This window comes from Canis lupus, chromosome 31, assembly GCF_003254725.2.
Source record: "Canis lupus dingo isolate Sandy chromosome 31, ASM325472v2, whole genome shotgun sequence".
NCBI lineage: Eukaryota > Metazoa > Chordata > Mammalia > Carnivora > Canidae > Canis > Canis lupus.
In genome coordinates, this window is record NC_064273.1 from 13,084,032 (window position 1) to 13,111,011 (window position 26,980).

General features: G+C 31.7%; 1 protein-coding gene across 6 annotated transcripts in view; it reads left to right on the plus strand.

Annotated features, from left to right (window-relative positions):
• The window catches only part of USP25 (ubiquitin specific peptidase 25), a 137,247-nt gene that overhangs the window by 104,504 nt on the left and 5,763 nt on the right, over nucleotides 1-26,980 (plus strand). For 4 of the 6 annotated variants that reach the window (XM_025450072.3, XM_025450074.3, XM_049104772.1 and 1 more), the window contains 6 exons: nucleotides 1,523-1,662; nucleotides 6,743-6,856; nucleotides 8,325-8,420; nucleotides 18,197-18,375; nucleotides 20,316-20,394; nucleotides 23,551-23,630. In XM_025450072.3, coding sequence (XP_025305857.1) covers nucleotides 1,523-1,662; nucleotides 6,743-6,856; nucleotides 8,325-8,420; nucleotides 18,197-18,375; nucleotides 20,316-20,394; nucleotides 23,551-23,630 — 688 coding nt within the window. The remainder of the gene's footprint in view (nucleotides 1-1,522; nucleotides 1,663-6,742; nucleotides 6,857-8,324; nucleotides 8,421-18,196; nucleotides 18,376-20,315; nucleotides 20,395-23,550; nucleotides 23,631-26,980) is intronic. The other 2 variants (XM_035709188.2, XM_025450073.3) reach the window with 2 other exon arrangements.

Here is a 26,980-nt window from a genome sequence, read left to right on the forward strand (position 1 = left end):
ATTGGATAGATGGATTACCATGCGTATATGTTGAAGTTAGAGCATTTCTTTTTGAATATTTCATTTTGAGAGTTTTTTTTTTTTAAATCAAATATTAGAAAGGATGGCAGTAGTCCTGTTCTGTCCCATCAGTTGGTTGAGGAAGGGCTCACTAAACCAGTCCCAGTAATATTGTAGAACATTTTAGTGTACTTTCTTCTTGTTCCTTATATCCATTACTTACTAATTCATTTGTTCCATTAAGTTTTTGTGTGCTTATTGTATGCTAGGCATTGAAGAAATAGCAATACAAAAAGGAGATAGCATCCCTACTCTTGAGATTCTTAGAGTCTAGCAAGGGATATGGGCTTAAATACAATAGTAATTAAGTCATAATTGTGGAAAAGTGCTAAAAGAAAGAATAAGTTACCGTAGAGCAGTGGTTCTCATTTGAGAGTAATTTTGCCCCTCCCAGGGGATATTGGATAAATTGAAGACATTTTCTGGTTATTACACCTGGAGGGATAGTACCACTAGTGGGTAGATGCTGGGTGCTCAGGACCTATCCATACCAAAGAATCAAAATGAACTACTTCAGTAGTACTAGAAGCTGATAAACCCTATTCTAAAATTGATGTAATGAGGAATACTTTCATAAGGAAGTGGTATTTAAACAAAAATACATAGAAGTTCGTAGATGGGAGAGTGAAAGTGGATTGGATTTATAGGCAGAGGGAAGAAAATATGGAAAGATTTAAAGGTTCAAAGGAAAAACCTCTTTTTTGATATATTAGATAACCTGACAAAGGAGGGTATAGAGCAAAGGATACAAAATTATGTTGGAGAGAGGCAGAGGCCCTCTTTTATAAAGCATTTGAGGTTGTCAATAAAGAACCTAGTGCGACATTCAGAGTATATTGTTGCATCAATAGGTCTGGAGCTCAGAGCCTAGATGATAGATACAACTTTGAGAGTTCTTTACAATGATGGTATTTGCAGTCTTGAATTTATATTAGTATTGGTTTGCCAGGTTGTAATTGTTTTTCCTCTAACACTCAGTTACTGGGCAGGTTCAGAAAAGATAAAAGGTTGGGTTCATTCAAGGTTTAGGTTTTGTCCGAGAGGTGTGAAAAAGGATTTTGTGGCTGGAGAAATAGCTACTGTGTTCTCTGTAGAAACTCAGACCAGGAATGTTATACAAACTAAATACTTTTTTTTTTTCTTTTTTGGTAGAATGCTGATGATTTTCCAAAATGAAATTTTGCTATTTATCATGACAGAAAAATTTGCTATGAATTTCTAACCATAGACTATAAGACAATGAATATTTTCTTCAGAAATAGACTACTCTTGAACCTGAGTTCAACCTGGGGGAGGTGGGTGGGGTTAAATTCTGGAGTAGGTGCTATATGTTGAGTGGTATATTAAATAAAAGTAAAATTGATTACTATATAACTTTGAATTAGAAATAAATAACAGATTCATCTTAGTATAACTCTCTGTGATTTATATTACATATGCAACTGATTCTTTTCTTATGAAGCACAAGCAGGAGAACCAGAATATCTAGAGCAACCATCAAGAAGTGATTTCTCAAAGCACTTGAAAGAAGAAACTATTCGAATAATTACCAAGGCATCACATGAACATGAAGATAAAAGTCCTGAAACAGTTTTGCAGTCGGTAAGAACTTCTCTTTTAACTCTCTGAACATAGACATCTTCATGACATTTCCAGCAGTGTAATGGAGAGCACCCTGCATAGGAGTCAGGAGAGACTGGGCCAAAAGACAACTCAACTCTACCATTAACTTGAACAGGGACTGTAACCCTAACCCCCAGGCGGTAGCTTCCCCAGCTGTAATTTTTTTAATGCCTTTTTTTTTTTTTAAGATTTATTTATTTATTTTGAGAGAGAGCATGCACATCCAAGCAGTGAGCGGGGGCAGAGGGAAAAAGAAAATCCTCAAGAAGACTCCCCTCTGAGTGGTGAGCCTGATTTACGACTCAATCCCAGGGTCCTAGCATCATGACCTGAGCCGAAATCAAGAGCTGGCCACTTAACTGACTGAGCCACGCAAGTGCCCCTAAATGCTTCTTTTTAAAAATAAATTTCTGTCTTCCTGCTAGAGAATTTTGAAAAATCATACTCCTAGACTAAATTGATCATTTGATTTGGAATTTAAAAAAAGAAGTATAAAATTTAGCATTATTTCTCTTTTTCCTTCACCCCTCACTCAATCTTTAGTCTTATTACATTGAATATAAGGTAATAGTTTTCATTGTTCATAGAATATGTTTAGTAACAAAATACTAGAAATTCTAGGTTTGAGAGTAAATGTGATCTTGCAAAGTGGTTTATACATATTTCAGTTCAGTGTCTAAACAGAATTGTCATTAATAACCCTCCTGTGTTGTAGCTCTCGATTGTGTCATTTTATAGCAATAAATTGTGTACATTGGTACTATGTTTTCAGTGAATATGGCCTTCTGAGAGATGTTATTTTAAGAATTTCCTACCACAAAAAACATTCAGTTGCTGTAGTCCCTTCTTTTTATTAACACAAGCATCTATAATACAGGTTTCTCGATAACTAATTTTGGTATTTGAAGATTACCCTCCTAGAAAACTAAAGGGAACAGGACATACAATTTTTCAACAGAGTTTTCTACTTAGTGAACTTAGTCTCAACAATAACCTGCTAATTTTCAATGAGGTCTGTCTTTAATATGATAGGGCCTTGATTAACCAAAATGTTCAATTAATGAGGTATTCTGTTTTGATGAATAATCAGAAATTGCTTTTTTATTTCACTTACAGTGTGAAAAAAATGATTATATCATTTTACTACAAAAAATGTTTTAAAATAAGTGTATTTTTTTATTCCAATGTTTTGCAAATGCCCTGGAGACTCTAAATGAGCTTGAGATGAACCTCTGCTAACTCTAAAGCAATCTTAGAAAATGTTTCTTGTAATGGATCTCCGATATCTAACTTCTTGGGTTATGATACAAGAGGAAAACCTAGGGTGGTAGAAAGAGTGGAGAAGTAGATACAAAGGAGAAATATGATCTAAAAATGTAGTTTGCTTGGCCCTTTGCTAATTAGGAATTTTATTTGTTAAAGCCTACCTTATGGTTAAGAAATATGTCCTTTTAACTAATCAGAGAGCCAAAGATATTATTTAGCTTAATATTAGAAACATGATTTTCTTTTTTTTTTTTTTTTTTTTTGGTTAATCATGTATAACATAAATTTGCAGAAACCAGCATTAAATATATCAATATAATAATATATACATATTCTATGTATATATAAAATTATATCTTATAAGCCTACAATCTACTGCTTCACTTTTACTTGAGAAAGGAGGATGGCATTGAGAGATTATGATAGACAGCTAGCATAAATATTTTTCCATTTGGCGTATCTTGTGGAGTAGCACCAATAGCCAGAGTTGTTTGTATAAATCCTACAACATATCTAAGAATATGTTAATCATGGCTGTCTGAAGCAGCCTCTTAGTCTCATGATTAGTTGCTTAGGATCATAATAACCACATAATTGGTTTTTCTCCCTTGAAAGGTATATCTTAGAAACTAAAATTGCATACATGAAAAGAGTGTTGAAATTTTGGGATTAGATAGTCTTGGGTTTTCAAATTTTGGTTTTATTTCTCACTAGTTACACAAACATGAATAAGGTGCTTAATTTTTCTAAACCTAGTTTGCTTTTACATACAATGGAGTTGATTGTGAGATTATTTTTTGAAGGCACCTCGCATGTAGCATAAGGTACTAATTTGCTGTTTCTTTTTGTTACTTTAATACAAACCATTTCACAAACATACAATATACTAAATTCCAACCTGAGTTTAAGAAATTCCTTGAGGGAAGCCTGGGTAGATCAGTGGTTAAGCATCTGCCTTTAACTCAGGGCGTGATCCGGGGGTCCTGAGATCGAGTCCCACATCGGGCTCCCTACATGGAGCCTGCTTCTCCCTCTACTTGTGTCTATGCCTCTCTCTCTGTGTCTCTCATGAATAAATAAATAAAATCTAAAAAAATAAATAAATAAAAAGAAATCCCTATAGAGAGATACTCTCTAAATGTTTATACAACTTATGGTTTAGAAGAATGTCTTTAATTTTAAATGAAATATTTTCAAATTTGAAAAATATGAAAAGTATACTTCAAGAAAGAAGCATGTGTAACCCCACTTCTTAAAGCTCCAATCACTTAATATGTTGTTACTTTTTTTCCCATTCTTATTTTTATGTACAGGTTTGGGATCTGTTTTTCTAGCTGAAGTACTACTGCATATACAGTTTTGCTTATATATTGCCTTTTCTTGTTGTAACCGTTTAACATTATAACATAACCATTTCCCTATGTTAAAAGTTCTCTGTGAAACACATTTAATGGTTGAGTATTATTCCATTGAGTAATTAAAGACTTACTTATGTAACCAATCCCCCATTGTATATTTGCTTTTACGTTATTATAACTAGGCTGTTATGAATTGAAATACGGAGAAATTTTCATTTCTATCTTTAGAATAGACTCTCTATAGTTAAATTTTACTGGGTTAAAAGATAAGGAGCATATTAAGGGGGTCAAGGTGGTTGTAGTTACATAGCTTTCTAATAGCCGTTACATGAGAAATCACTTTTTAAAACAATCCACTTAAGAGAGTTTAGAGAATTAATAAAAATCTTTGTATTTCAATTATTTGGGAACTTTTATTAACTGAAGCACTTATTAACTCCTTTTAAGTTTAGCTATTGCTAAGGTATTTATATAGGGCCTGTCAATACTAGAAAAAAGATAAATACACTTGTACTTTAATGAGCCCTAAAATTCTTTATGTGGAAAATTTTTATAGTACCTTTGGATATGTAAACTTGATGAGTGATACTTCAGAGTTATTATACTCACCCAAAGTTTCTTTAATTTTTCAACTTGCATCATATAACTTGTCAGTATTACGCTGTTGAAACTCTTCTGTGGTATCTGAAAATGTTTATAAAACATTTTTTCCTAAGTGCAACTTTTTTTCAAAGGCAATATATTGTTTTGTAAGGATCAGTATTTTATGTTTCCCAGTTGCTACTTGCTTTAAATTTATATTCTCTCTTCTTAAGATAATATTATTTTAGATTGATTTGATTGTGAGAAGTGTTTCACTATAGAGTCTAGATAGATCTCCTGATTTACCTGCTCAAATTTCACTCCTTTGGATTGAGACCTAGCACAATTATTCTTTCATATGCTAGAAGGATTAAAAATTATTAATTAAATGTCATGGGTTAATAAGCATATCTCTCTAGGTATGTATTATAGTAATATTATACTATATATAGTATAATAGTTATATTCAAAATGCAATATATATATTATATATAGTATAGTTATTTAAATGCAAGCAGATTAAAATAGCGCAATAGTATTATTATAATATTATTGTCATTATAGAACGTATAATATAGTTGTCATTATAGAATAACTATCAGATATGAAGTATTGAATTAACAGAATATTATCTCTCATATAATATAGTTGTCATTATAGAATAACTATCAGATATGAGGTATTTAATTAACAGAATATTATCTCTCATGATCACAACAACCTTGCAGGTTGTTTTTTTTTCCTGAAAAGTTGAGAACTCAAAATAAGGAAACCTTTTCTAAATATGTTTAAAAGTAGCATTTCTTTTAAAAAGGACAGTGTCAGTCTTGGCAATTAGTTTTGTTTTATTGTTGAAACTCTTTTTTTGCATATGTACTACTGAAAGTCATGAAATGTGCTCATCTCTATAATTATATTTCACATTGAAATAAAATCACTTTAATTGCTTTCATCTTGTTTATATCAAAACTAAAGTTTTTCTTTTGCTTTAGAAACCTAAACCATTTGCTGCAAGTGGAAATTACTTAAGCAGGTTCCTTTTAAGCACCTTAAGTACTTGTGAAATTTGTTCATAGGTAGTGAATATGCTAATTATAAATTTATTCAGTAAAATAAGACCTTTGTGAAATCTGAACACTATTTTGAATGAACTTCATTAGTATAGTTGAGTGACTTCTCTGGATTTCACACTGACTTCTACTCTGTTAGTATGAATTTAGGGAAATTTATAGAATTTGTCACTAAAGAAAAGAGTAAAAAGAAAGAAATCTGATTGAGTTGTTAAAAATGGATGTCACTTTCCAGCATGCTTTTCAGAAGCAAGAATTCATCAGACGCTTCTCTATAAATACATCATACAAGACTCTCAGAGGCTGTAGAGTGAGTTAAATACAATAGAGTATGAATATAAATTGGATATACAATTGATTATTAGAAAGGATGGAAAGGTAAAACCATTAGAAAGAAAAAACTTACGAACTCTCATGTCTTATTTTGATGGGAGTTATCAAGGTAGGATTTATGGAATTATTAGAATTAAACAAAAACTTCATCTATAACATATAGACAGCAGTAGAAAATGCAACTCCAGTATTTATTATTTTTAAAGATTTAGGTCCAAAATGCTTTATGGAGGGAAAAAAAAACCTTGATTAAGTAGTTGAAACATAAAAGGAAAGTTAGACTTTGTGTATTACTTAACCATGCATTCACTTCTAATGTTGGTTTTAGGTGGTTTAATTTAATACTAAGCAAATGCAGATATTTTTTAGACTCAGGAATCTCTGCCCTTTATACTTGGTATTTGCATTGTTCTCTTTTCTAATGTTCATACCAATAATCTTTTTCTGCAGAAACCTGAAAATACCACAAGCCAACCACCTTCTAACCAGCAAGTTGTAGAGGTGGCGATTCCTCATGTAGGGAAATTCATGATTGAGTCAAAGGAGGGGGGTTATGATGACGAGGTACCTTTGTTGTAGACCTCTGCACTATTCCTACTTAACTTTGGCTATTTAATACACGTACTTTGGGCATGCTTGCACCTTCACATTTATGTGTATTGCTGCATAACATACAGCTTGGCCACCCATGGTCTGAAATTACCTTACCAACTGCTAACAGAATTTTGAATTTCAAATGAAAATTTAAGTAGAAAGCTTATGGAATTTGTCAAAAGAATAATTTTATGTTCCTGGAGTGAATTCTTTTATGTAGACATATGATCAGTTTATTCTCAGGTTGATAGACTCTTAAATTTTATCTTTTTTATATGTAAAGGAAGGACCAGTAAAGCTGTTTCTGAATAGTAACCCGGAGACTTCCTCCAAAATTACAATCAAGAGATTATATAAGAGCTAATCACCAAAACCAAAAGTGTCACAAAAACATTAATATTATTGTGCCACTGTAAGAAAATATGGGCTATATATAAGGAGAATAAGAAGCTGGTTTATATGAGATAGGAACTGGTCAGGTGGATTTTCTGAAGCAGATGTTAGATGTATTGTGACTCTCAGTGTATAATCAAAAAATGGGTTATAGGTTCAGAACATCAGAGATGATGGATGCAATCTCTTGATTGCTGTAATACAGTAGCTTCATAGTGCTTTGAGCTGTTCCAGTTTACAAATATTTTAAAACGTGAACAGCTAAGAATGATAAGTTATTACAAAAACAGACACATTTAACTATTTAATACTTAATAGCAGTGTGTTGTTCCAGTTAACTATTTTATTATCATGTTGCTGCCTGGAAATTATGGAAACTGGAATGTTTTTAATGAAAATGTTAACTTATTGACCAAGCACCTGAGTTAGCTGTTTTAGGGTAAACCTTCTGGCATTTTAAAATACAGAATTGTGATTAATCATTTAACACTATCTTTAGTGCAAATGCTTATGCTTTTGGCAGATGCATTTTGTTTTGTTTTTGTAATTGATTGGAGTGACAGTTTAACAGTGCATGTACCCGGGAACTTTTAAGTCATATGGATACAGGGCTGCAGCTCATCACTGGTGATGGTGCCCAGCCAACAGGCCAAAGTGGAGCTGAAATTGAGCTCATGCTGAGCTTCTCAAACCTTAAAGAAGAGGCACTTTTTTTTTTTTTTTTAACAAAAAGAGTATTGCTAGTTCTCAGTGGTTTTCAGCACCACTCTCTAATTTGTCAAGAAGGAAGTGCCTTTTTAGAATTCTTTGGTTCAGATAGGATGCCTTTTTGCAATTTGCACAAAGGCACCATATGGAGCTAGCTGTGGCCCTGTATGGATGATGGCATATTGGATCATATTAGCTGTAAAATATACAATGGATGATTTATAAGTAGTGGAAAACAAAAGACTTTTAACTTGCATGTCAAGAAACTATTTTGGTTTTCGATATATCTTTTTATGTTAACCTTTCAAAAACTCTTACTTATAATTCCTTGTGGCAGATCATGATGACACCGAACATGCAAGGTATTATCATGGCGATAGGTAAATCCAGGAATGTATATGACAGGTGTGGCCCTGAAGCAGGGTTCTTTAAGGTACAATTAATATTCTCATTTAATGTTTTAATGTTTTTAAAATGAACTTCTTAAAATATTTTATTTCCTTGAATTAAATTTGGTTTCCTGTATAATTTCTCTTTTTTTTAATCTTAGACACAGCCACCTGATGTTCTGAGGGTTTCTTTTATGCAAGAATCTAAGAGTGATTTTTTTTTTTTTTTTGGTAACCCAGATAATTCAACCAAAAACAAACATTTTACTGGAGTTACTCTAATAGTGTACCTCTGGGTTGATAGCAGAAATTTGAATTGTGTTTTTATTTGAAGAGAATAAAAGGTATTGATGAGCAAAAGTAGGAACTGAGTAATTGTTTCTGGTATAGTTTATTTTCTTCTCATTGGTAACACTATTAGTCAACATTACAATATATATTTTTTTTAATTTCACTATCATTTGATTCTAAACTGCTTTCTTCACTTGGTTGTTTCAAATATGATTTGTTCATTTATTTTTATGTTTCTTATTCTCTTACATTTTCTCCAAATTAATTTTTAGTATCCTGGTCATTTCGAGAAATGTGAGACCATCAAGCAGTTGCCTTATTCCATAACCAAATCTTTTTTCCCTCTAATGATGTGGAAATGTTGGGGTTCTGGAACAAATGGTTAAGAAAGAATTCATGAGACACCTTTGGTACAGAAAAGAGGTTTTAGAAAGGGGGTTATATTAAAGCATGGGGACTAGACCTGTGGGCAGAAAGAGCTGCACTGGAGCTTTGAGGGGTGGCTGATTATACACTTTCAAGTTGGGAGGGCATTAGGGACAGTGTAGATTCTAAGGAATTTAGAAGCAAGGTTTCCAGGACCTTGAAGGTAGCTGTTAGGAAAAGGTCATTTATTACCATCTAGTAAAACCTTAGTCATGAGACCTTTCAGACATATATCAGTGGGTTATATGGTTGGTGGGGGAATTGCTAACATATAGCTTGGTGGGGGCAGGTAGAGATAAAAGAGGTTTCCAAAGGAATCTTTGTATATAAAAGGAAACTTACAGGATTCTGGACGTCAGTCAGGCTAATGTTAAGATAAGGTTGCCTTTGCCCTTAGCAAAGTATTAACATCAAGGCAGTTGAGTTCCTAGAGGAAGGTCACTCTACCTATTTCAAGGGCTTGTCAGTGGGCTATAAGTTGTAAGGAAATTTAGTGGGTTTTTTTTCTTTTGCCTTTGTTCTCCACATCATTTAGTATCAGATCTTTACAGTGTTTTCCTTAAAATATTATTGGTTTTATATTTTTGAAGGGCGAAACACTGTATGTTTTGTCTTATTTTGATTTACCAAAAACTTCAAGTTGTTTTCACCTCTTGCACTATTAAAAGAGTTACTTTCTAAAAAAACAAAAAGACTTTATTGAGGTATAGTTTACTACAATAAGCTATAGACCTTAAAAATCTAAAATTTTCCCTTAATTCTCTATGCTCTTCCCCCATCCAACTCAATCTTCAAAAAGCTATTTATATTACCATTTCTTTCATTCTATAGTACAAGAAAGGGCTTTGTGCATAGTAGCCTTATATTAATCAGCACTTTTGAGCTTGTTAGAATCAGAGTGACCAGCCATCTTGGTGTGTGTCCAGGACTGAGGAGTTTTCTGGAATACAGGATTTTAAATGCTGAACTGCCGAAGTTTTGGCAAACTGATCCCAGGATGAGTTGATTGCTCTATTTAGTAAGAATGGTTGAAAAACTGCTGTTATTGGAAAAACAAAACAAAACTTTAAAATTCACCTTATTTCCAGGTGGTCTACATTTTCTTTTCTTAAAATACACTGAGTGTATATCTTATACAATTTTCATCTATTTCTCTTGGAAAAGTCTGTCATTTAGAGTAACAGTACCTTTTTGGTCAAATTGGATATCTTTATGTTGAATTGGAAATATCACTTTTTAGATTAATGCCTGTATATATTTTAAAGAGCCAGCTAATTATATATACTGCAAACAACAATACACCCCACTCGCACCCCTGCTGCGGTAACAGCTTCCAGTTATTTTATCTAATCGTTTTGGCATGAATTCCATATCTTTCAGTGAACACAGTGCTTGAGTTTTTGTGATTTTTAGTTTACACATTTCCTGTTGAATTCCCTACTGGGGGATATGAACAATAAGCTCTCATTCTCCTGTCTCCGCTCCCCACCAACAGTTCCCACTGTTCCATCTAACACACACACACACACACACACACACACACACACAAGTGTGTCTAAAATTTTGTCATTTGGATTAAATCAGAATTCTCAGTTTGTAGTATTATTTCTATGTATTCTACTCAGAATTGAGCTGAGTCATAAACATTATTATTTTGACTCCCCCCCCCCCTTCAGCTTTCATTTCCCTTGGAGTTGTTTTATTTTTTGATTTGCTTAGTTTTCTATATGATTACTGATGCACTTCTAAACTCTCTGCCAGCTGTTTAAATCTCCTCATATTTTGCTGTCAATTTAATGTTCTTGGAGAAATTTATTTTGGAATAGACTTCCTGGAATAGACTTCTTCTGGAATAGACATCTTCTATAAGTCTATTCCAGAAGAAGTCTATTTGAGAGCTTTGTAACCTGTTTCAATCTACATTGATTTTCTTTTACCTCCAGTGTATAACTAATATCTTGGGATCTTTATTCACCATTACCTGGGGATGCCCTTTGTGTCTTGTCGTTTATGTATTTTCTATATTTCCCTTTTTCAGTTTATCATCTGATTTTGAGGCAGCAGCAAATCTGCCATGTTTATATCCCTGTATATTTATTTTCACCTATCTGTAATTGAGATATATGCACACAAACACACATATATAATCTTATGTAAATATTATCAGTTACTTATGATTAATGTGTAGCTTTTAGTATAGGTAAATGATTAGCATTTGGAAAATTCTAGCTGATAATATATAATTTTAGAAAATTTGTCATGTAAATAACTAAAGTAACATGTACACAATGCAGTCATTCACTAATATGTAGATGTCTAAAATAAAACTAGTAAGGCAGTCTCTGCCACTGCCCTATGTAACCACTGTTAACACTGTGTATAGCCTTTCTGATTTTTTCCTTTTGTTTATACAAACATGCATATATAGGGAAATTTTTTTTTCATTTTTAAATTTTACTCATATTATTTTGTAACTTAACATCACTCAGAAATATATTGTGGGCATTCTAAAAGTGAAGGCACTATATCTACCATATTATCTTTTCTACCTGCTTTTAGAATTCTAAGGTTTAGATACATATTTTCATTTATTATATATTATCCTCTTTATGGACATATATCCTATGTTACCCAGGCTGTCATTTCTATTTGAGTTAGTTTATGGTATCTTTTTTCATAAAGAAGTTTTAAAACACTGTGCTTTCAAATCTTTCTACTCCTTTCTGGATTCTGGAGTTTCATTGCCATACAAAAGTCTTCTTTGACCCAAAGTATTACAAGTTTTTTTCAGTAGTTTCTTAAAGCATTTTTCTTAGTAAATTTTTATTTTTATGGATTCAATGTACACACTATAGTAACTCAGTAGCATTTTGTTTGGGTTTTCTACATTCTCTATTAATAAATTTTATTGTATTTTTCTTTTTTGTGCTGTCTTCATCAAGATTGATTGTATGCTTATATTAGCTTTAGTAAATGAATTTGAAAGCTTTTTTTGTTTTTCTTATACTCTGGTGTGGTTTACATAGGAATTATCTATTCCATAAGAGTAAAGTTAGAACTTGTAAAACCAGATGAGCCTAGGCCCTTTTTTGGTTGTAGATTTTTTGATAATTTTTTGGTTTCTTCTACAGTGATTGGCCTATTTAAACATGTTCTGTTTTCTTGGCAATTGATTCAAATCAATATCAGGATTCAGTATTAATTCACAAAATATATATGTAGCACAGTAACTAACATATGATGGCTGCTTCTGTCTTACTGTTTCCGTAAATGAGATATAGAATATAGATTCTTAATTTTATTTTGTAATGCTTAGTTTATTATACATAATTACATATAATTATAGTATAGTATGGTAATATAGCTATATTTGCCTTCTGTTGCATTACCAAAAAAATCTTTATTGAGTCTATTTTATATTAGCTTTTTGGTTATGTGAGATGTTTTTCAACTCTGCCTTTTTCTAAAAATGGACTTCCTTATGTATTTTGGTCAGATCAGTTTTAAAGTGTTAATATATGTTTGTCAGTGGTAAACCATGTGATGAAATGTTGTTTTCTACTGATAAAAAGATAAGTTGGAGAATGAAACTTATATCTGGGTAAGTGGGCTGGCTGAGGTTTCGCTTCTTAATTAGGAAGAATCACAAGGCAGTTACAGACATTGTAGTAAGCCGGCTCTCCCGCATGGGATCTGTTCCCTGTAAACACATAGTATGGGAGTTAGTAGGCAGGCGGAGCTGGAAGAAGTAAAGATGCTTACCTGGGTTCTTTGCCCAATTGACTATATTATGTTTAGTTTCCACTGTTAACAGAAAATCCCCAAATTATAGTGGTTTAAAGAAAGAAGTGTTTGTCATATACAGATGAAAATCTGAACGGCAGTACAAGACTGCTATGATGAGCAAATTTAAAAGCCACAAGGAAGGTGCTCACAAAGTATTTGTTGCTTGTATGTGTATGTACGGCGGTGGCGGTGGGAGGGTCATTTCATAATTGTGATCATGGGATTTGTATACTTTTTTCACTTATTTTGAAGACATTAAAATATTTTTGTGGGTTTTCTTGTTTGTTTTTGTTGTGGGGGGAGGGGGGTATACCTATTAAAGTATCCTTAGGATTTTTTTTTTTTTAAGATTTTATTTATTTATTCATGAGAGATACAGAGAGAGAAAGGCAGAGACATAGGCAGAGGGAGAAGCAGGCTCCATGCAGGAGCTCAATGTGGGACTTGATCCCAGGTCTCCAGGATCACGCCCTGGGCTGCAGGCACCAAACCGCTGAGCCACCCAGGGATCCCTGTCCTTAGGATTTTAATGAAGTACTGACACTTCTGTATTCATGAAACTTTTTTTCTTGGTAGTCATAACAGTTGTTCCTAGTTGACATAACTTTATCACGTTGTTTACTTTTGAAATGCTTATTATTATTACCCCTTTATTTACTCAGAGGACATAAAAGTACATTTAGTAAAACATGTAACATGCCAAAACGTACAGCTCACGAGTGTGCAGCGTAGTAAGTGACCACAGTGTGAACATGTCCCAGTAAATCCCAGTCAGGTCTGGAACACTGCAGTACTTCAGAAGCTCCTTTTGTTTCTCCTTCCTGTTGCTCAGTACATTCTTCCACTGCCCAAAAGTTGACATTATCTGGACCTCTAACAACCTAAGTGAGTTTTCTTATGCTTTATACACTTGGAATCTTTTACTACAGGTCTTTTTTCTATCTGGCTGCTTTTACTTCTTGTGTTTGGGAACTTTAGCTGTATTTTGAATATAGTTGTAGTTCATTCTCATGTTATTCCATTGTATGAATATCCTGTAATTTTTTCTCATTCTCTTGAAAAGCATATCGTGACTTATTTATTATCTGCTTATATCAGGACACTGTCCTCAATCCAGTGTGTGTCTTATAATTTTACTTTATTACTGGTCTTGTACCTTTCTTAATTTATTCCTAGATGTATTAAAAAAAGTTTATTTTTATGAATTGAGACACCTCTCCTTTTTCTACCAAGTTATTGGTAGGGTAGGTAGTGGGAAAGCTAATTAATTTTATTTATTTATAATTGTACCCAATTACCTTCATTTTCTAATAATTTTTAGTTGATTCTTGTCATTATTTCAGCACCCTGATTCCCAATAATTATCTCATTATTGGGATAATTTCCAATATAATTTTTATTTCCTTTCTTTTTATTAGGTTGACCAGACTTTTCAGAATATAAATATTAAAATAATGTTAGTAATATGCTTCTTTGCCTACTTTCTGATTTTAATGAAGGTGTCTCAAGTATTTTATTTTCAAGTATGATGTGTAGTAACTTATAGATTTCTCTTTACAAATTTAAAAACACTTTTTCTCAAATTCGTAGTTGAGAGTTTCTTCTAAACTGATTGTTGTTGGAATTTAGAAATATTCTAATGTAAAAAAAAAAAAAGAAAAAGAAATATTCTAATGTATCTGTTTGAGATATGAACAGATTTCTTTGTAATCCTTAATCTTTAGAACGTAAAGATTTTATCACTGACCCTCTCCTCTTTTTAAACATTATAAACACTGTTTCTGTATATTCTTTTAGTATACAATACAGTTTATCAAGAATAGACCAGGGTTGACATCTGTGTTCATAAGTAAATTGGTCTATAATTTCCTATTTTATATTTGTCAGTATTTTGTGTTCATATTATGCTGGCCTTATGTAGTCATTCAGAAGATTTTTCCCTTTTCTCAGGCTTTGAGGTAGTTTAGATCAAGAAATCATTTGGTCCTTGAAGATTTGGTGTAACAGCACAGCTCTAAAATAATGGGCCTGATTCCTTTATTGGGTACAGATCTTGGACAACCTTTTCAGTTCTTCTGTAGCTTTACTGGGTCTCTTAAAGAACTTGGTAGTTTCTCTACCCTTTAAAGCAGTTCTGTTAGTTTATATTTTCCTAGATGATCATCTGTTTAATCAAAAATTTGTAGTTTATTGGCATAAAGTTATGTATACTTAAAACAAATTTTAAAGCTTTTTAAAAATATATTTTTAGTATTGTCGCCTTTCTTATATGTGGTGGAGTTTTCTCCCATACTTTGGTTTTCCATCCAGCTTTTTGGAAAGAAAAGCGTTTGACTGTTAACTGCCACATATTTTATTTCTTCTACCTTACTTTAGTTTATTTTCTCTCATTTCCCCCACTCCCTCCAGTGTCTTAAAATGTACTTTTCCTGTACTGATTAAATTGGAATTTTCCTTTGATTACCAGTCTGGCTATGTCCCATAGGTTTTGGTATCTTATGATCCCAATATTAATATAATTTTGATTCCTTTGGCCCAAGAATAAGACAGTATTATTTTAATTCCTAAGAGGTTAGTTTGCAAGTTGTCTTTATTTTTAATTCCTATTTGAATTGTATTGTGGTCAAATCATATAGCCTATATATTTGGAATTTGAAGTAGATTTTCTTCCATCTTTTGGTACACTGTCAGTTTTTTAAAAAATAGTCTATAAATACTTAATTTATACATATCTATAGTTACATGCACACTCATACATACATACTCTCTGAAGTCAACTAACCTTATTTCAGAGATAAGAGCATTAAGACTTCAAAAGAGAGAGAAATTAGTCTTGTTGAAAGGGTCATCTATAAATAGATGGGGAACAAACAAGAAAGGACATCGTGTATTTAGAGAACTTAAGAAACAAGGACCCGTGTGCATCTGTGGGAAGACAAGCCTTACTTAAGTGGAAGGAATCTTTCTTGAAGAGTCATAGGAAATAAGACTGAATGGGTAACTTTGGCCCTGATAGTAGGACCAGGTTAAAGGTTTAGTGAAAGACCTAATGACCAGTATTACATTTCATTTTATAAATGTTTGGTGGTTTCATTGTAGTATCTTTGGTAGTTAACTTAAATAATTATCTTCACAGGCAGCCAGAGTATGGAAAGGACAAACATAATTCTAGGGTAGGATTCTGAGGAAGTAGTATGTATCAAATTTGACAGCTCAGCAGTGTTAACTTTATTCATAATGATAAATGGTGAAGAACTCTGCTAAATATACTGACATGAACATCTGTTGAAATTTCGAAGGAATAGATATGATTGCAGTGTATTTTAAACATCAGAAAACTTTTTTAGAAGGAGGTTCATAAAAATAATTGATAATTATAAAAAAATAATTTATGCTGGCAAAAAGTGATTTTTGCATGTTTGAAAAATTTTTTGTAGAAATTTAAATGTGTCTTTTTACCTCTACTGGTTTAACTATCTATAGATTGTAACTTTGGCATTTACTTGTACAAATTGGGAGAATCTTAAATAGAATAAATATAAGAGATGAACATAATTTTAGAATAAAAGAGGGATAATATTGCAGCTTGCTAATAGAAATCTCTTTGCTCTTAAAAAATACATAGACTCTATTTTGAATATAGGTAAAAAATATATGTATAACCATTTAGTGTTTTAATTCCTTATCTCTAAACCTACACTTTCACTTTAAGAGACTCAATACAAATATATTTTGGTCATACTAATTTTGACCAAAAGCATGATACCTGAAATATTTGAATATCAAAAGAACGTGTGATAGTCTATGACAGTCACTGTCTGAAGAGCATAATAAAGAAAAACAGTTGATTGTTTTTGTTTTATATTTATTCTCAAATTCAGTATAGTTTGGCTATTAAATGAACATGTGCCCTTTATTTTCAAATTAGAAAAATGGGAAGATTTTAGAGTTCTAAGCAAAGCTTATGTGTGCTAGTTTCATATGCATTAAAGTGACCTTAATAATCCTACATGTGAAAATATAGTTTTCAAGACTATTTTTAACCACACCAGTTAGGTTTTAAAATGGCATGTATAACCAAAAAAAAAAAAAAAGCATAATTTATGTTAGCTATAAAGTAATAATTCTGTTTATAATACTAAGCTATATAGAAAGGACTTATAGCCTTGCCTTTAATTAAGTATAAGAATGTATAACTAGAATATTTCACTTAATGTTTGTCAGTTACATTTTTTTTCCCTTCTGTAAAATATAGCATAGTGTCTGGATGGCCAAAATTGCTTAAGAAAGGCATGGATTTTTTGTAAAATATTTTGCATGTGGCCCCAAAACGTTTTATGGTAAACAGAGCTAGGATTTAGATATAAGTCCAATATAAATGAATATTATAAAAATATTATTTTTAATAATACATGTTTCTTGTATACAGCAGTATTTGATATGTAAACTTACATTTATTTCTGTATGAGCCAATATTTCCAGATGATTTGCTTATGTGTAAAACATGTATCAGTGTTATTTCCTGTTATAAATTTTTGAGATCATCTGTTTATAAAGAAAAAGGAAGCTCAAGCATAAGGTGGTAATAATAATATTCATTAATTATTACACTGATAAAACTCAAATATTTTTGAAACAACACGGAATTCATTCTATGGTAACTAAAGTCTGAGGGCTTACTTTTTCATTCTTTATTTTTGGATCCTTCAGCTAAAAGGTAATTACAGTAGTAGTATTATGCCTGTAAGAGTCAGTTATTTTCTTTCAGATATAGGTTTTCCAGAAACATGTATTCCAACCCTAAAATTAGGGATATTCAAGATATACATGAACATTAAGGAGGGCATGTGATGTAATGAGCACTGGGTATTATACAAGATTGATGAATCACTGACCTCTATCTCTGAAACTGAGAATATATTATATGTTAATTAATTGGATTTAAATAAAATTTTTAAATGAAACTGATACTGGAAAACATAGGGTAAGAGTTATTTAGTATCTCAGTCTTATGATGCTTCTGATTAGACGACCAGACTCTAGTAAGTTTTACAGCATTATTCATATAGGAAGGTTAGGTGTATTGTTTAGTAATACTTCTCTACATGAAAACAAAAAACATTTTTATAGTGAAGGGATAAGGAAATACACATATGGTCAGTTTTACAAAGTTCTTTTCAACTATGTAATATGGGACAGTATTTTTGTAATACTTTAAAAGAAAAAAAGTATTTGGACACAAGAATAATTAAACTGTAGTATTGAAGGATTTAATTATTATAATTACCCCAAATTGGCATTTTGTTATATTTTCTAGGCAATTAAGTTGGAGTATTCAAGATTGGTTAAATTGGCCCAAGAAGATACCCCACCAGAAACAGATTATCGTTTACATCATGTAGTGGTTTATTTTATCCAGAACCAAGCACCAAAGAAAATCATTGAGAAAACATTGCTAGAACAATTTGGAGATAGAAATTTGAGTTTTGATGAAAGGTAATTTAAAAATATGAAATATCTAACTCATATACTCAAATTGTCGTTTTAAAATAGCTTTCAATGCAGTTTTTTAATGCTTATTTTATACCTATACAGAGACCTATTTCAATAAATACAGCACAAAACTTGACTTCACTTAATTTGAACAGTTGCTTTATAATTTCTCTGGAGTTTATAGTTGTGATCTTTAAAAAGTTTGAGCTGAAAATAATTTAGATTGTTTTAGTATATTTGAATTATTGACCAAGGTACTGAGCTAAGCAACATAAAGATATACAGAAGAGTATACTATAATCACTGCCCTTTTGGGATTCAGTATTTTAGAAAAATAAAGAATTCCTCAATCTCTGTGCTATGTATATTTGAGTCAGTTCGTACTTTATTGTAGGGGGCTGTCCTATAACTTGTAGGAGACTTGGCAGTGTTCCTGACCTCGCCCTGCTAAATACTGGTTGTACCTCCTTCCAGTGGTGACACCCCAAAGTGTCTCTAGATATTGCCAAATAATCTCCTGAGGAGCAAAATTACTCTGTTTGAGAATCACTGGAGAAAAGTATTTAATTGTATATACAAATAAAATAGGTTAATGCCTTCTGACGTCAAGAGAAGCCTTAAAATGGTTAAATTATATATTGTATTTTTATAGTAAAGTAAGCTAAAGAAGAGAAAGTGTTACTAAAATCATAAGAAAGAGAAAACACACAATACTGTAAAAAATCTGTGTGTGAATGGACCTGTAAAACCCATGTTATGTCAGTATCTACTGTATTTTGGTTTACCCAAAAATGTTTTCTCCTAGAAATCTGTATAAAATTCCTAGAATTTTTTCCTATGATTAGAAAATTAAAATATAATCTAGTTAGAATGAATACTATTTAAAAAATGTAAACCTTGGATAAAAATCCAAGTATTGGACATTGTTTTAGAATACAGAAACACTTATGTTATCTTTTAATTCTGAAATAATTGATTATCTTTTCATGAATATCTCAAAAATACTGAAAATATGTATAGCAGAGAATATGAGAAAAACAAAGCATTCAGGATTTAATTCCTGTTTTACCATGTGTCTGCTGTAATATTTAGGATTAAGTAAAATAATACAAGTAAATGATTTGAACAATATATGATAGACAATAAAGTGCTCAGTGAATGTTGGTTATTCCAATTTTATTAATATTAGCATGAGCATCACTTATTTTACATATAACCACTGCGAAGAGCTCAGAAATATGACTGATTATGACCCTTATTATTTGGTTTGTTGGGACACCATGTTGCAGTGAATATATATACTATTGCACTTGGGGAAAATATTAATGGGATAATCACACTGACTTCTCATTCCTTTATAATTTTTGTTCTGAGGACTACAAATTGGTCAGTTTGTTTTGATAGCCTAGTTTCTCTTACACTAGAAAGACAGAATAAGATCCCTGTGCTAACTAAATATATTCTGTGGAGATTTCTTTGTAACAATGATTGTATACATTAGAATGTCTCTGTTACCTGAGACTGAGACGATAGGCACATTTTGGATTCCTTTTTTTGCTATTTATGAACAATGCCATTTGAAAGGGGAAAATGAGATTTAATGTCTCTTAAGCTTACTTAATACATTATAAAAAAACACATTTCATTTGTTTACTTCTGCAGTATGTATTGATAGAGTGTAATTTAAAAGCCATATGTAAATATAGCATGGTAAACTTGAGTTAAAATTATTGATGCTGTCTTTTTTATGTACTTTACCATCCAACATTGATCCAAAAAACATTTTCAATTAAAATTATTTGGTCGTTGCTCCCTCAAAAAACCATTGCTCAGTGACAGTGGATTTTATTTTCATGTGTTGGGTAGTTTAGTTTTGTGTCACATATTTTTCAGTTTTTATGAATTCTACTTTTGATTTAGAAATGCATTTTTTTTATTTGAAGGTGTCACAATATAATGAAAGTTGCTCAAGCCAAACTTGAAATGATAAAACCTGAAGAAGTAAACTTGGAGGAATATGAGGTAAAGTGCCTTTTGAGAGGTTGAGCTGTAAATTGAGGAATTCTATTGTTCACTGATCTACCTATTATTTCAACATAGTTGAGCACATGAGCGAATAAGCATAGAAGAGGGTAAAGTAACCTGTCCAGAGTTTTCACAGCTAGCAGATTATAGCTTGGTTAACACAACCTGGATCGATCGATCTATCTATCTATCTATCTATCTATCTATCTATCTATCTTCCTCCCTCCCTCCCTCCCTCCCTCCCTTCCTCCCTCCCTTCCTTCCTTCCTTCCTTCCTTCCTTCCTTCCTTCCTTCCTTCCTTCCTTCTTAAATGTTATTATGGTCACTGAACCCATGCTGTATTTTCTTTGTTTGCCTAATCAGATATTTTAGGGAAGAAGTTAAAAACTTGACTTTAATTACTGTATGCCATATACATTTGTCATTATTGGACAGTGTTGTACATGTGAGAGAGAGCATGCATGCACACTCATATCATGCTTATGGTAATTTTTGTACACAAAATTCTTTCGTGTTAACTTTGGCCTTAAAATTAATGCTTTTTAAAAAATTTATCAGTTTAAACACCTAGTATTTCTTCAACTTTTTAATTTAGCTATATATTGTCTTTTTAAGTTTATAAATCTAGTAAATTTTAAGCTGATTTCATAGTGTCTTTTATTAATGTTTGGTCCCAAACTTAATTACTTTAGATTCCTTTAAACAATTATTGTAATTCATCACATTATCATATAAGAAAATGCACATTTTTTAAAAGATTTTATTTATTTATTTATTCATGAGAGAGGCAGAGATATAGGCAGAGGGAAAGGCAGGCTCCCCCAGGGAGCCTGATGCAGGACTCCATCCCAAGACCCTGGGATCATGACCTGAGCCAAAGGCAGACACTCAACCACTGAGTCACCCAGGTGCCCTAAGAATACTCATTTTAGATGGAAACCCTTAACCTGGAATACAATGTACAGTTACTTTAAGCTGCTAAAGAGTCTCTCAAAGAACAACAAAACTATCAAATATATAGAACTATGGACATTGAAAGCTTTCCTTTTGTCATCAACAAAAAGACAGGGATGTCTGCAACCACCACTTCTATTCAAAATTGTACAGGAAGTTCAAGTGGGCAGCAGCAAAGCAACAAAAATAAAATGTAAAAGATTGGAAAAGAAGAATCAAGGTTATCATTATTTGGGGACTTTATACCTAGAAATTACAAACAAAATTTACAGATAAATAATTGGAACTAGTAAGAGAGCTTTGCAACATGTAGAACTAATGTCAAGCACCAGTTTTTTTAGTCCTTTATCCCAGCAGCAGATAATGAAAAAGTGAAATTTTAAAAAAAGACACTATTTATAATCGCATCAAAGAGTGGGCAGTAACTAGAAAACAATTTAGCAAAAAAATGTACATGACTTAAGGAGACCTTAAAGAAAAACCTAAATAAATGGATATACATAGATATTTGGAAAACTTGGTATTTTAATGATGCCATTTTTTCCCCCAGAGTAGTTTACTGATTCTGTGCATTCCCTATCAAACTTCTAGCAAGTTGTTTGATGAAGGTTGATAAGCTGATTTCAGAAAGTTTATGAGGAATACCTGGTTGGCTCAGTCAGCAGAGAGTATAACTCTTGAACTCAAGGTCATGAGTTTGAGCCACATGTAGGGTGTAGATATTACTTAAGTAAAACCTAGAAAAATTTATGAAATGCGAACATCTCACTCTAGCTAGATGTTCTTGAAGAACAAGGTAGGAAGGCTTATTCTATTAGAAATCAAGAGATACCATTCTTAACCACTATGTTTTATAATAATAAAAGCATAAGGGTAGGTAATTTACAACAATAAAGCAGAATAAAAAATCTAAGAACATATGTGTAAATAAATGTACATATGATATATGCCAGAGATGACAAGTGAGTTGCTCACTCTGCTTTGTCTCCAAGATTCAAGTTACGTGGGACTTGATGTTTTAATTATGATTTGATTCTGCAGTCTCTCCCCGTGGTTGCTTCATCAGATTGAACACAGCATATTTTTGTTTTGAACACTTCTCATATTCTAACTGCAGAGCCATTAAATCTTACACATATTTACATGATATGTTTCTGGATTCTGTGTATCCTGCATATCTTTATCTCGCTCTGAGTCACGAGTCAGCAAACGTTGGCCCACAGACCAAGTCCAGCCCACTGCCAGTTTTTATAAATACAGTTTTATTGGAACTATTTGTTTACATATTGTGTAGGACTGTTTTCACACTACAGTTGCAGAGTTGAATAGTGACAACAGAGACTGCATGGCTTGCAAAGCCTAACACTTACTGTCTAGGTCTTTACAGAAAAAGTTCACTTACGACCTCTCAGGCAATTCTAATGACAAGAGTGGCAATTTGAATACTTTCCCACAAGAGCTAACTTTAATTATTTATTAAATCCTATATGAATTTAGCTACAGTTTTTCTTGAAGCAGTTTCTTTTTTTTATAATTTAACAAAAAATCCGGATAATGTTTTCTAGGTAGAGGGTGTCAGTTCTGAATTCTTGAGTCCTATTACATGCCCAATAATTGGATTTTTTGGAGGGAGGTGTGGTTGGAATATGACATGCTTTTTATTCTTTTCACCATACCTCATATGAAGAAACTATTCAGCTACCATATATAAAATAAAATTTAACATAAATTTGGCAAAGTTAAAAGGTTAAATAAATTTATGATAATTTTCTTTTAGTTTCTTAAAATTCTGCATCAAATAAGTCTTCAGTATTGATTCTGTTACAGTAGTAACTTCATTTACCTCTTACATCCAATCTGATGTACATCTATAATAATGTTTTAATAATATACCTTTATACAGAACGGTTTTTGAGAAACACAAAACATGGTAGATTATTTTGCCTTTATATTTGTTATCTTACAGTGAATCATTTAATTTCTTAATAATGTCTAATTTGTACATTTATTCTTAGACTAATAAAGTCTTGTGTATTAAAATTGAAAGTCTTGATTTAGGTCTAGTGCATCTTAATTTTGAATTCTTTGCTTCTATTAATCTGAATAGTTGTCAGAACAATGCATTACTTTATAAACAGTTTTCATTATGGTTTTAATATCCTCCTCTGCATTCTTTTAATATTTTCTTTTACCTACAGGAGTGGCATCAGGATTATAGGAAATTCAGGGAAACAACAATGTATCTCATAATTGGGCTCGAAAATTTTCAAAGAGAAAGGTAAGGCAGAGTGGCCAAATAGGAAAGGAAGAGCTTAATTTCTGTACATAATTCTATTTGGTTATGACCTCATCTATAGAAAATATTTTCTTCACAATATGTATTTTTAATAAACTTTTAATTTTATAAGTTTTAGATTTACAGAAAAATTGTGTAGTTAGTAAAGATAGTTCCTATACACTCCAAATATTTTCAGTTTTCAATTAAATCTGTAAGGTTGGCGTTAATCTTTGTTTTTATTGACTCTCAAATACTACAGTTGAAGTTTCGGATGGAATAGGATTAGGTTGAAGCCTACAAGTTTGCTGGTAGCCCAACACAGAGAATTCTTTGTATTCCTTAACATTTGCATTCAGTCTCCAGCCTTTTTCATGTTCTTTCTGAGTCTAATCTTGACTTCAGAGTAAAGATAGTCTTTTCAATCTGTCTCTTTGTCCGATCTTCCAGGTACTATAAACAGTATAGCTGTAGAAAATAGATCACTTGTCTTCTAAGCTTTGTGACTACAAACACATTTTAGATCATTTTTCACTTAAATTACATATTATTTTAAAGGAATCTCTACTTATTAAATTCTAATATTTATTTTTAAGTGTCAAAAAAGGATGGATACTGATTATTTACTTACACATTATAAACTAGTGAGTTTGTGTTTACATGTTATTCACGTATTTCTTAACTCATAATCTTTACCATGAATGTACTTGACTAGTGATTTTTTTTTAGAAAGTGCTGTATTTTTAATAGACTGTAATAGTGTATTCAAGTAAAAGCATTATTGAATCCCCTCTTTTCTTTCTTTCCTTCCTTTCCTTGTTTTGTATGAACTATAGGAAACCTCCACTGAGATGTTGATGCAATTTTGTTTTTAAATGACAACACGGGGTATTACAGAGCTTGCTGGCCATCCTGGTTGCTACCAACTACATGTGACAATTTAAATTTAATTAAAAATTTTTAAACTAAAAATTCAGTTTCTTAGTCACACTAGCCACATTTTGAATGTTTAGTAGCCACCTGTGGCTAGTGGTTCCCCATATTGGCCAGCACAGATAGAATACTTCCATTGCTGCAGAAAGTTCTGTTGGACTGCATTCCTCTATTTGTGGGACCAAAATTTTAAAAGTTAACACAAAATTAAAAAATAATGTTAATACTTGGATGCAAATTATTAAAGTCCTAAAGTCCTAATGCTTGTGTAATTTATTTATTTATTTTTATTTTAACTTTGTTAACAGAGTGCAATATTGATTTTTGGAGTAGAATTCATACAACATCCAATGCTCATCAAAAATATATCACAAATAGTGTGTACTTTATAAGGTAATTCACTTTGGTCACTGAAATAGAAAAGTATTTTGATTAGTAGCTCCATTTTGAGTTACTTTATTTTGGTCAGAGTTTTATTTCTTTAATAGGAGTATTTAAATTCACTTTAGGATATCTAGGATTAATATTTCTGAGAAGGATAGTAATGTGACCTTATAATTGAACAGAGTATCTAAGATCAATAAGGCATTTTAATTTTATAGATAAAGAAACTATTTTTTCTTACACACGTCTCCAGAGAGATACAGTAATATTTTCAGGGTCACACAATTAACTAGGGAGAGAAAAATTGAAATAGAGATCTGTATTCTTATAAAATTTAATAAAATCGGGTAAGTACAAGAAGTATTTATTTTTCTCAAAAAGAATTAAAAAGATGAAACTGTCACTTTCTTGCTCTCTGCATTCACTTCTATATTAGCTTTTCTTAATTAACATTTGTTAAAGAATTTGAGATATAACTTGGAAGTATTTAAATTTCATAATTTGCTTATTCTCAAATATATACTTATTCAGGAAGTGAAGATTCTGTAGCAAATGTTATTGAATCAGAAAGGTCAACTAGAAAACTAGTAATAATGACAAATATTTATGGCCTATTGTAAAAAGAAATGTTCATTTTACACTTTAAATATAGCAATTACCACAGCTAGCAGGTTAGAAAATATTGCCAAAGATTCTGTCCAACTTTTTTTTTTTTTAAGTAAAAACATAGCACTTTAAAGCCTTGAATGGAATACTGATTGATAGTCCATTGTCAAGTCTGTGAGTAGTGAAGTGAAATTATGTTTTTAGGAACCATAATTTTATAATACTGTAAATGAGGATAAAGAGAATCTACAAGAGCTGCATGGTCTTGTTTTATCTTAAAATAAGAATGTGGTACCTGAACAGCTGAGTCTTACTCTGATTTGTTTGAAGATATGTTTGTAGGCTCTTTAGAGGTTGTTGATAAACTATGGAAATTGTGTACTTCAGTAGAATATTGGAACAAGGTCATGGTTTCAGAGCTATTCTTAGAGAGGTAACTCAGGTCTTGAAGGCCAGATATGAATGTCATCCAAGGAGACTTTTGAGTAGGAAACTTAATAGCTATAAAAAAAAAAAAAAAAGGTAGATGTGCCAGCAGACTACCTTAATTTAGTGGTGTAAAACAACATTTGATACTATTATCACTCCCTTCTTTTTTTTCTTTCATAAATAAAACAAAGTCTTTAGCTGAGCTTATTTTTGTATTATTTCAAGATAAAATTCCATATTCATAGGTTTTCTCAAAAACAAATTCCTTTTCAAAAGTATGAAGTAGCTTATTTTTTATGAAATAGTTTCAGGTGTGTAATTTGAGTTGTCATTAATTTCAATTCTACATTTAACATTTGAAGTATAGAATTGATTTATATTTGAGCCCATGAAATTAAATAATAAGCAGTAAAACTTAGTGTAACCTAGAGTTTTAAAAGTGTTTCTTTATAATATTTCACCTTTTAGGATGTTACATTTTCTGAGTTAATCCATAAGAGAAGGTATGTTATGATTAGAAAAACTGACACAAAGGTGATATACTATCATTCATAATTTAGTTCTCCAAATATATACCTGTATCTACTTCTTTAAGCATATGAAGAGAGGATAATTATTTTAGAGGCAAATAGAATGCTCAAACATTTCCACCCTCATCCCTTTTTAAAACATAGTTTGAAATTCATAACCTAGACTTACATTAATATATATTAATATTATATCAAATATGAGAGACCTAATTGCCAGCTTTTATGTAGGTATGCTCTTTTTTTTGTTGTATCTCACTAGGGTTTTCAGATTTAGCAGGATTCTTTTCCCCTTCTACTTTCCCTGGACTCCTTTAGATATTCTCCCCTCTACCGATTACATTTTTCTCTGTGATGAGAACTGTACCTACACATGGAAAAAACCTGAATGGTCACTGAATGAAACAGATGATGTTTGTTATAAAGAAACAGAGTAACTTGATCCTTCCTTCAAACAAAAATGACATTATGTTG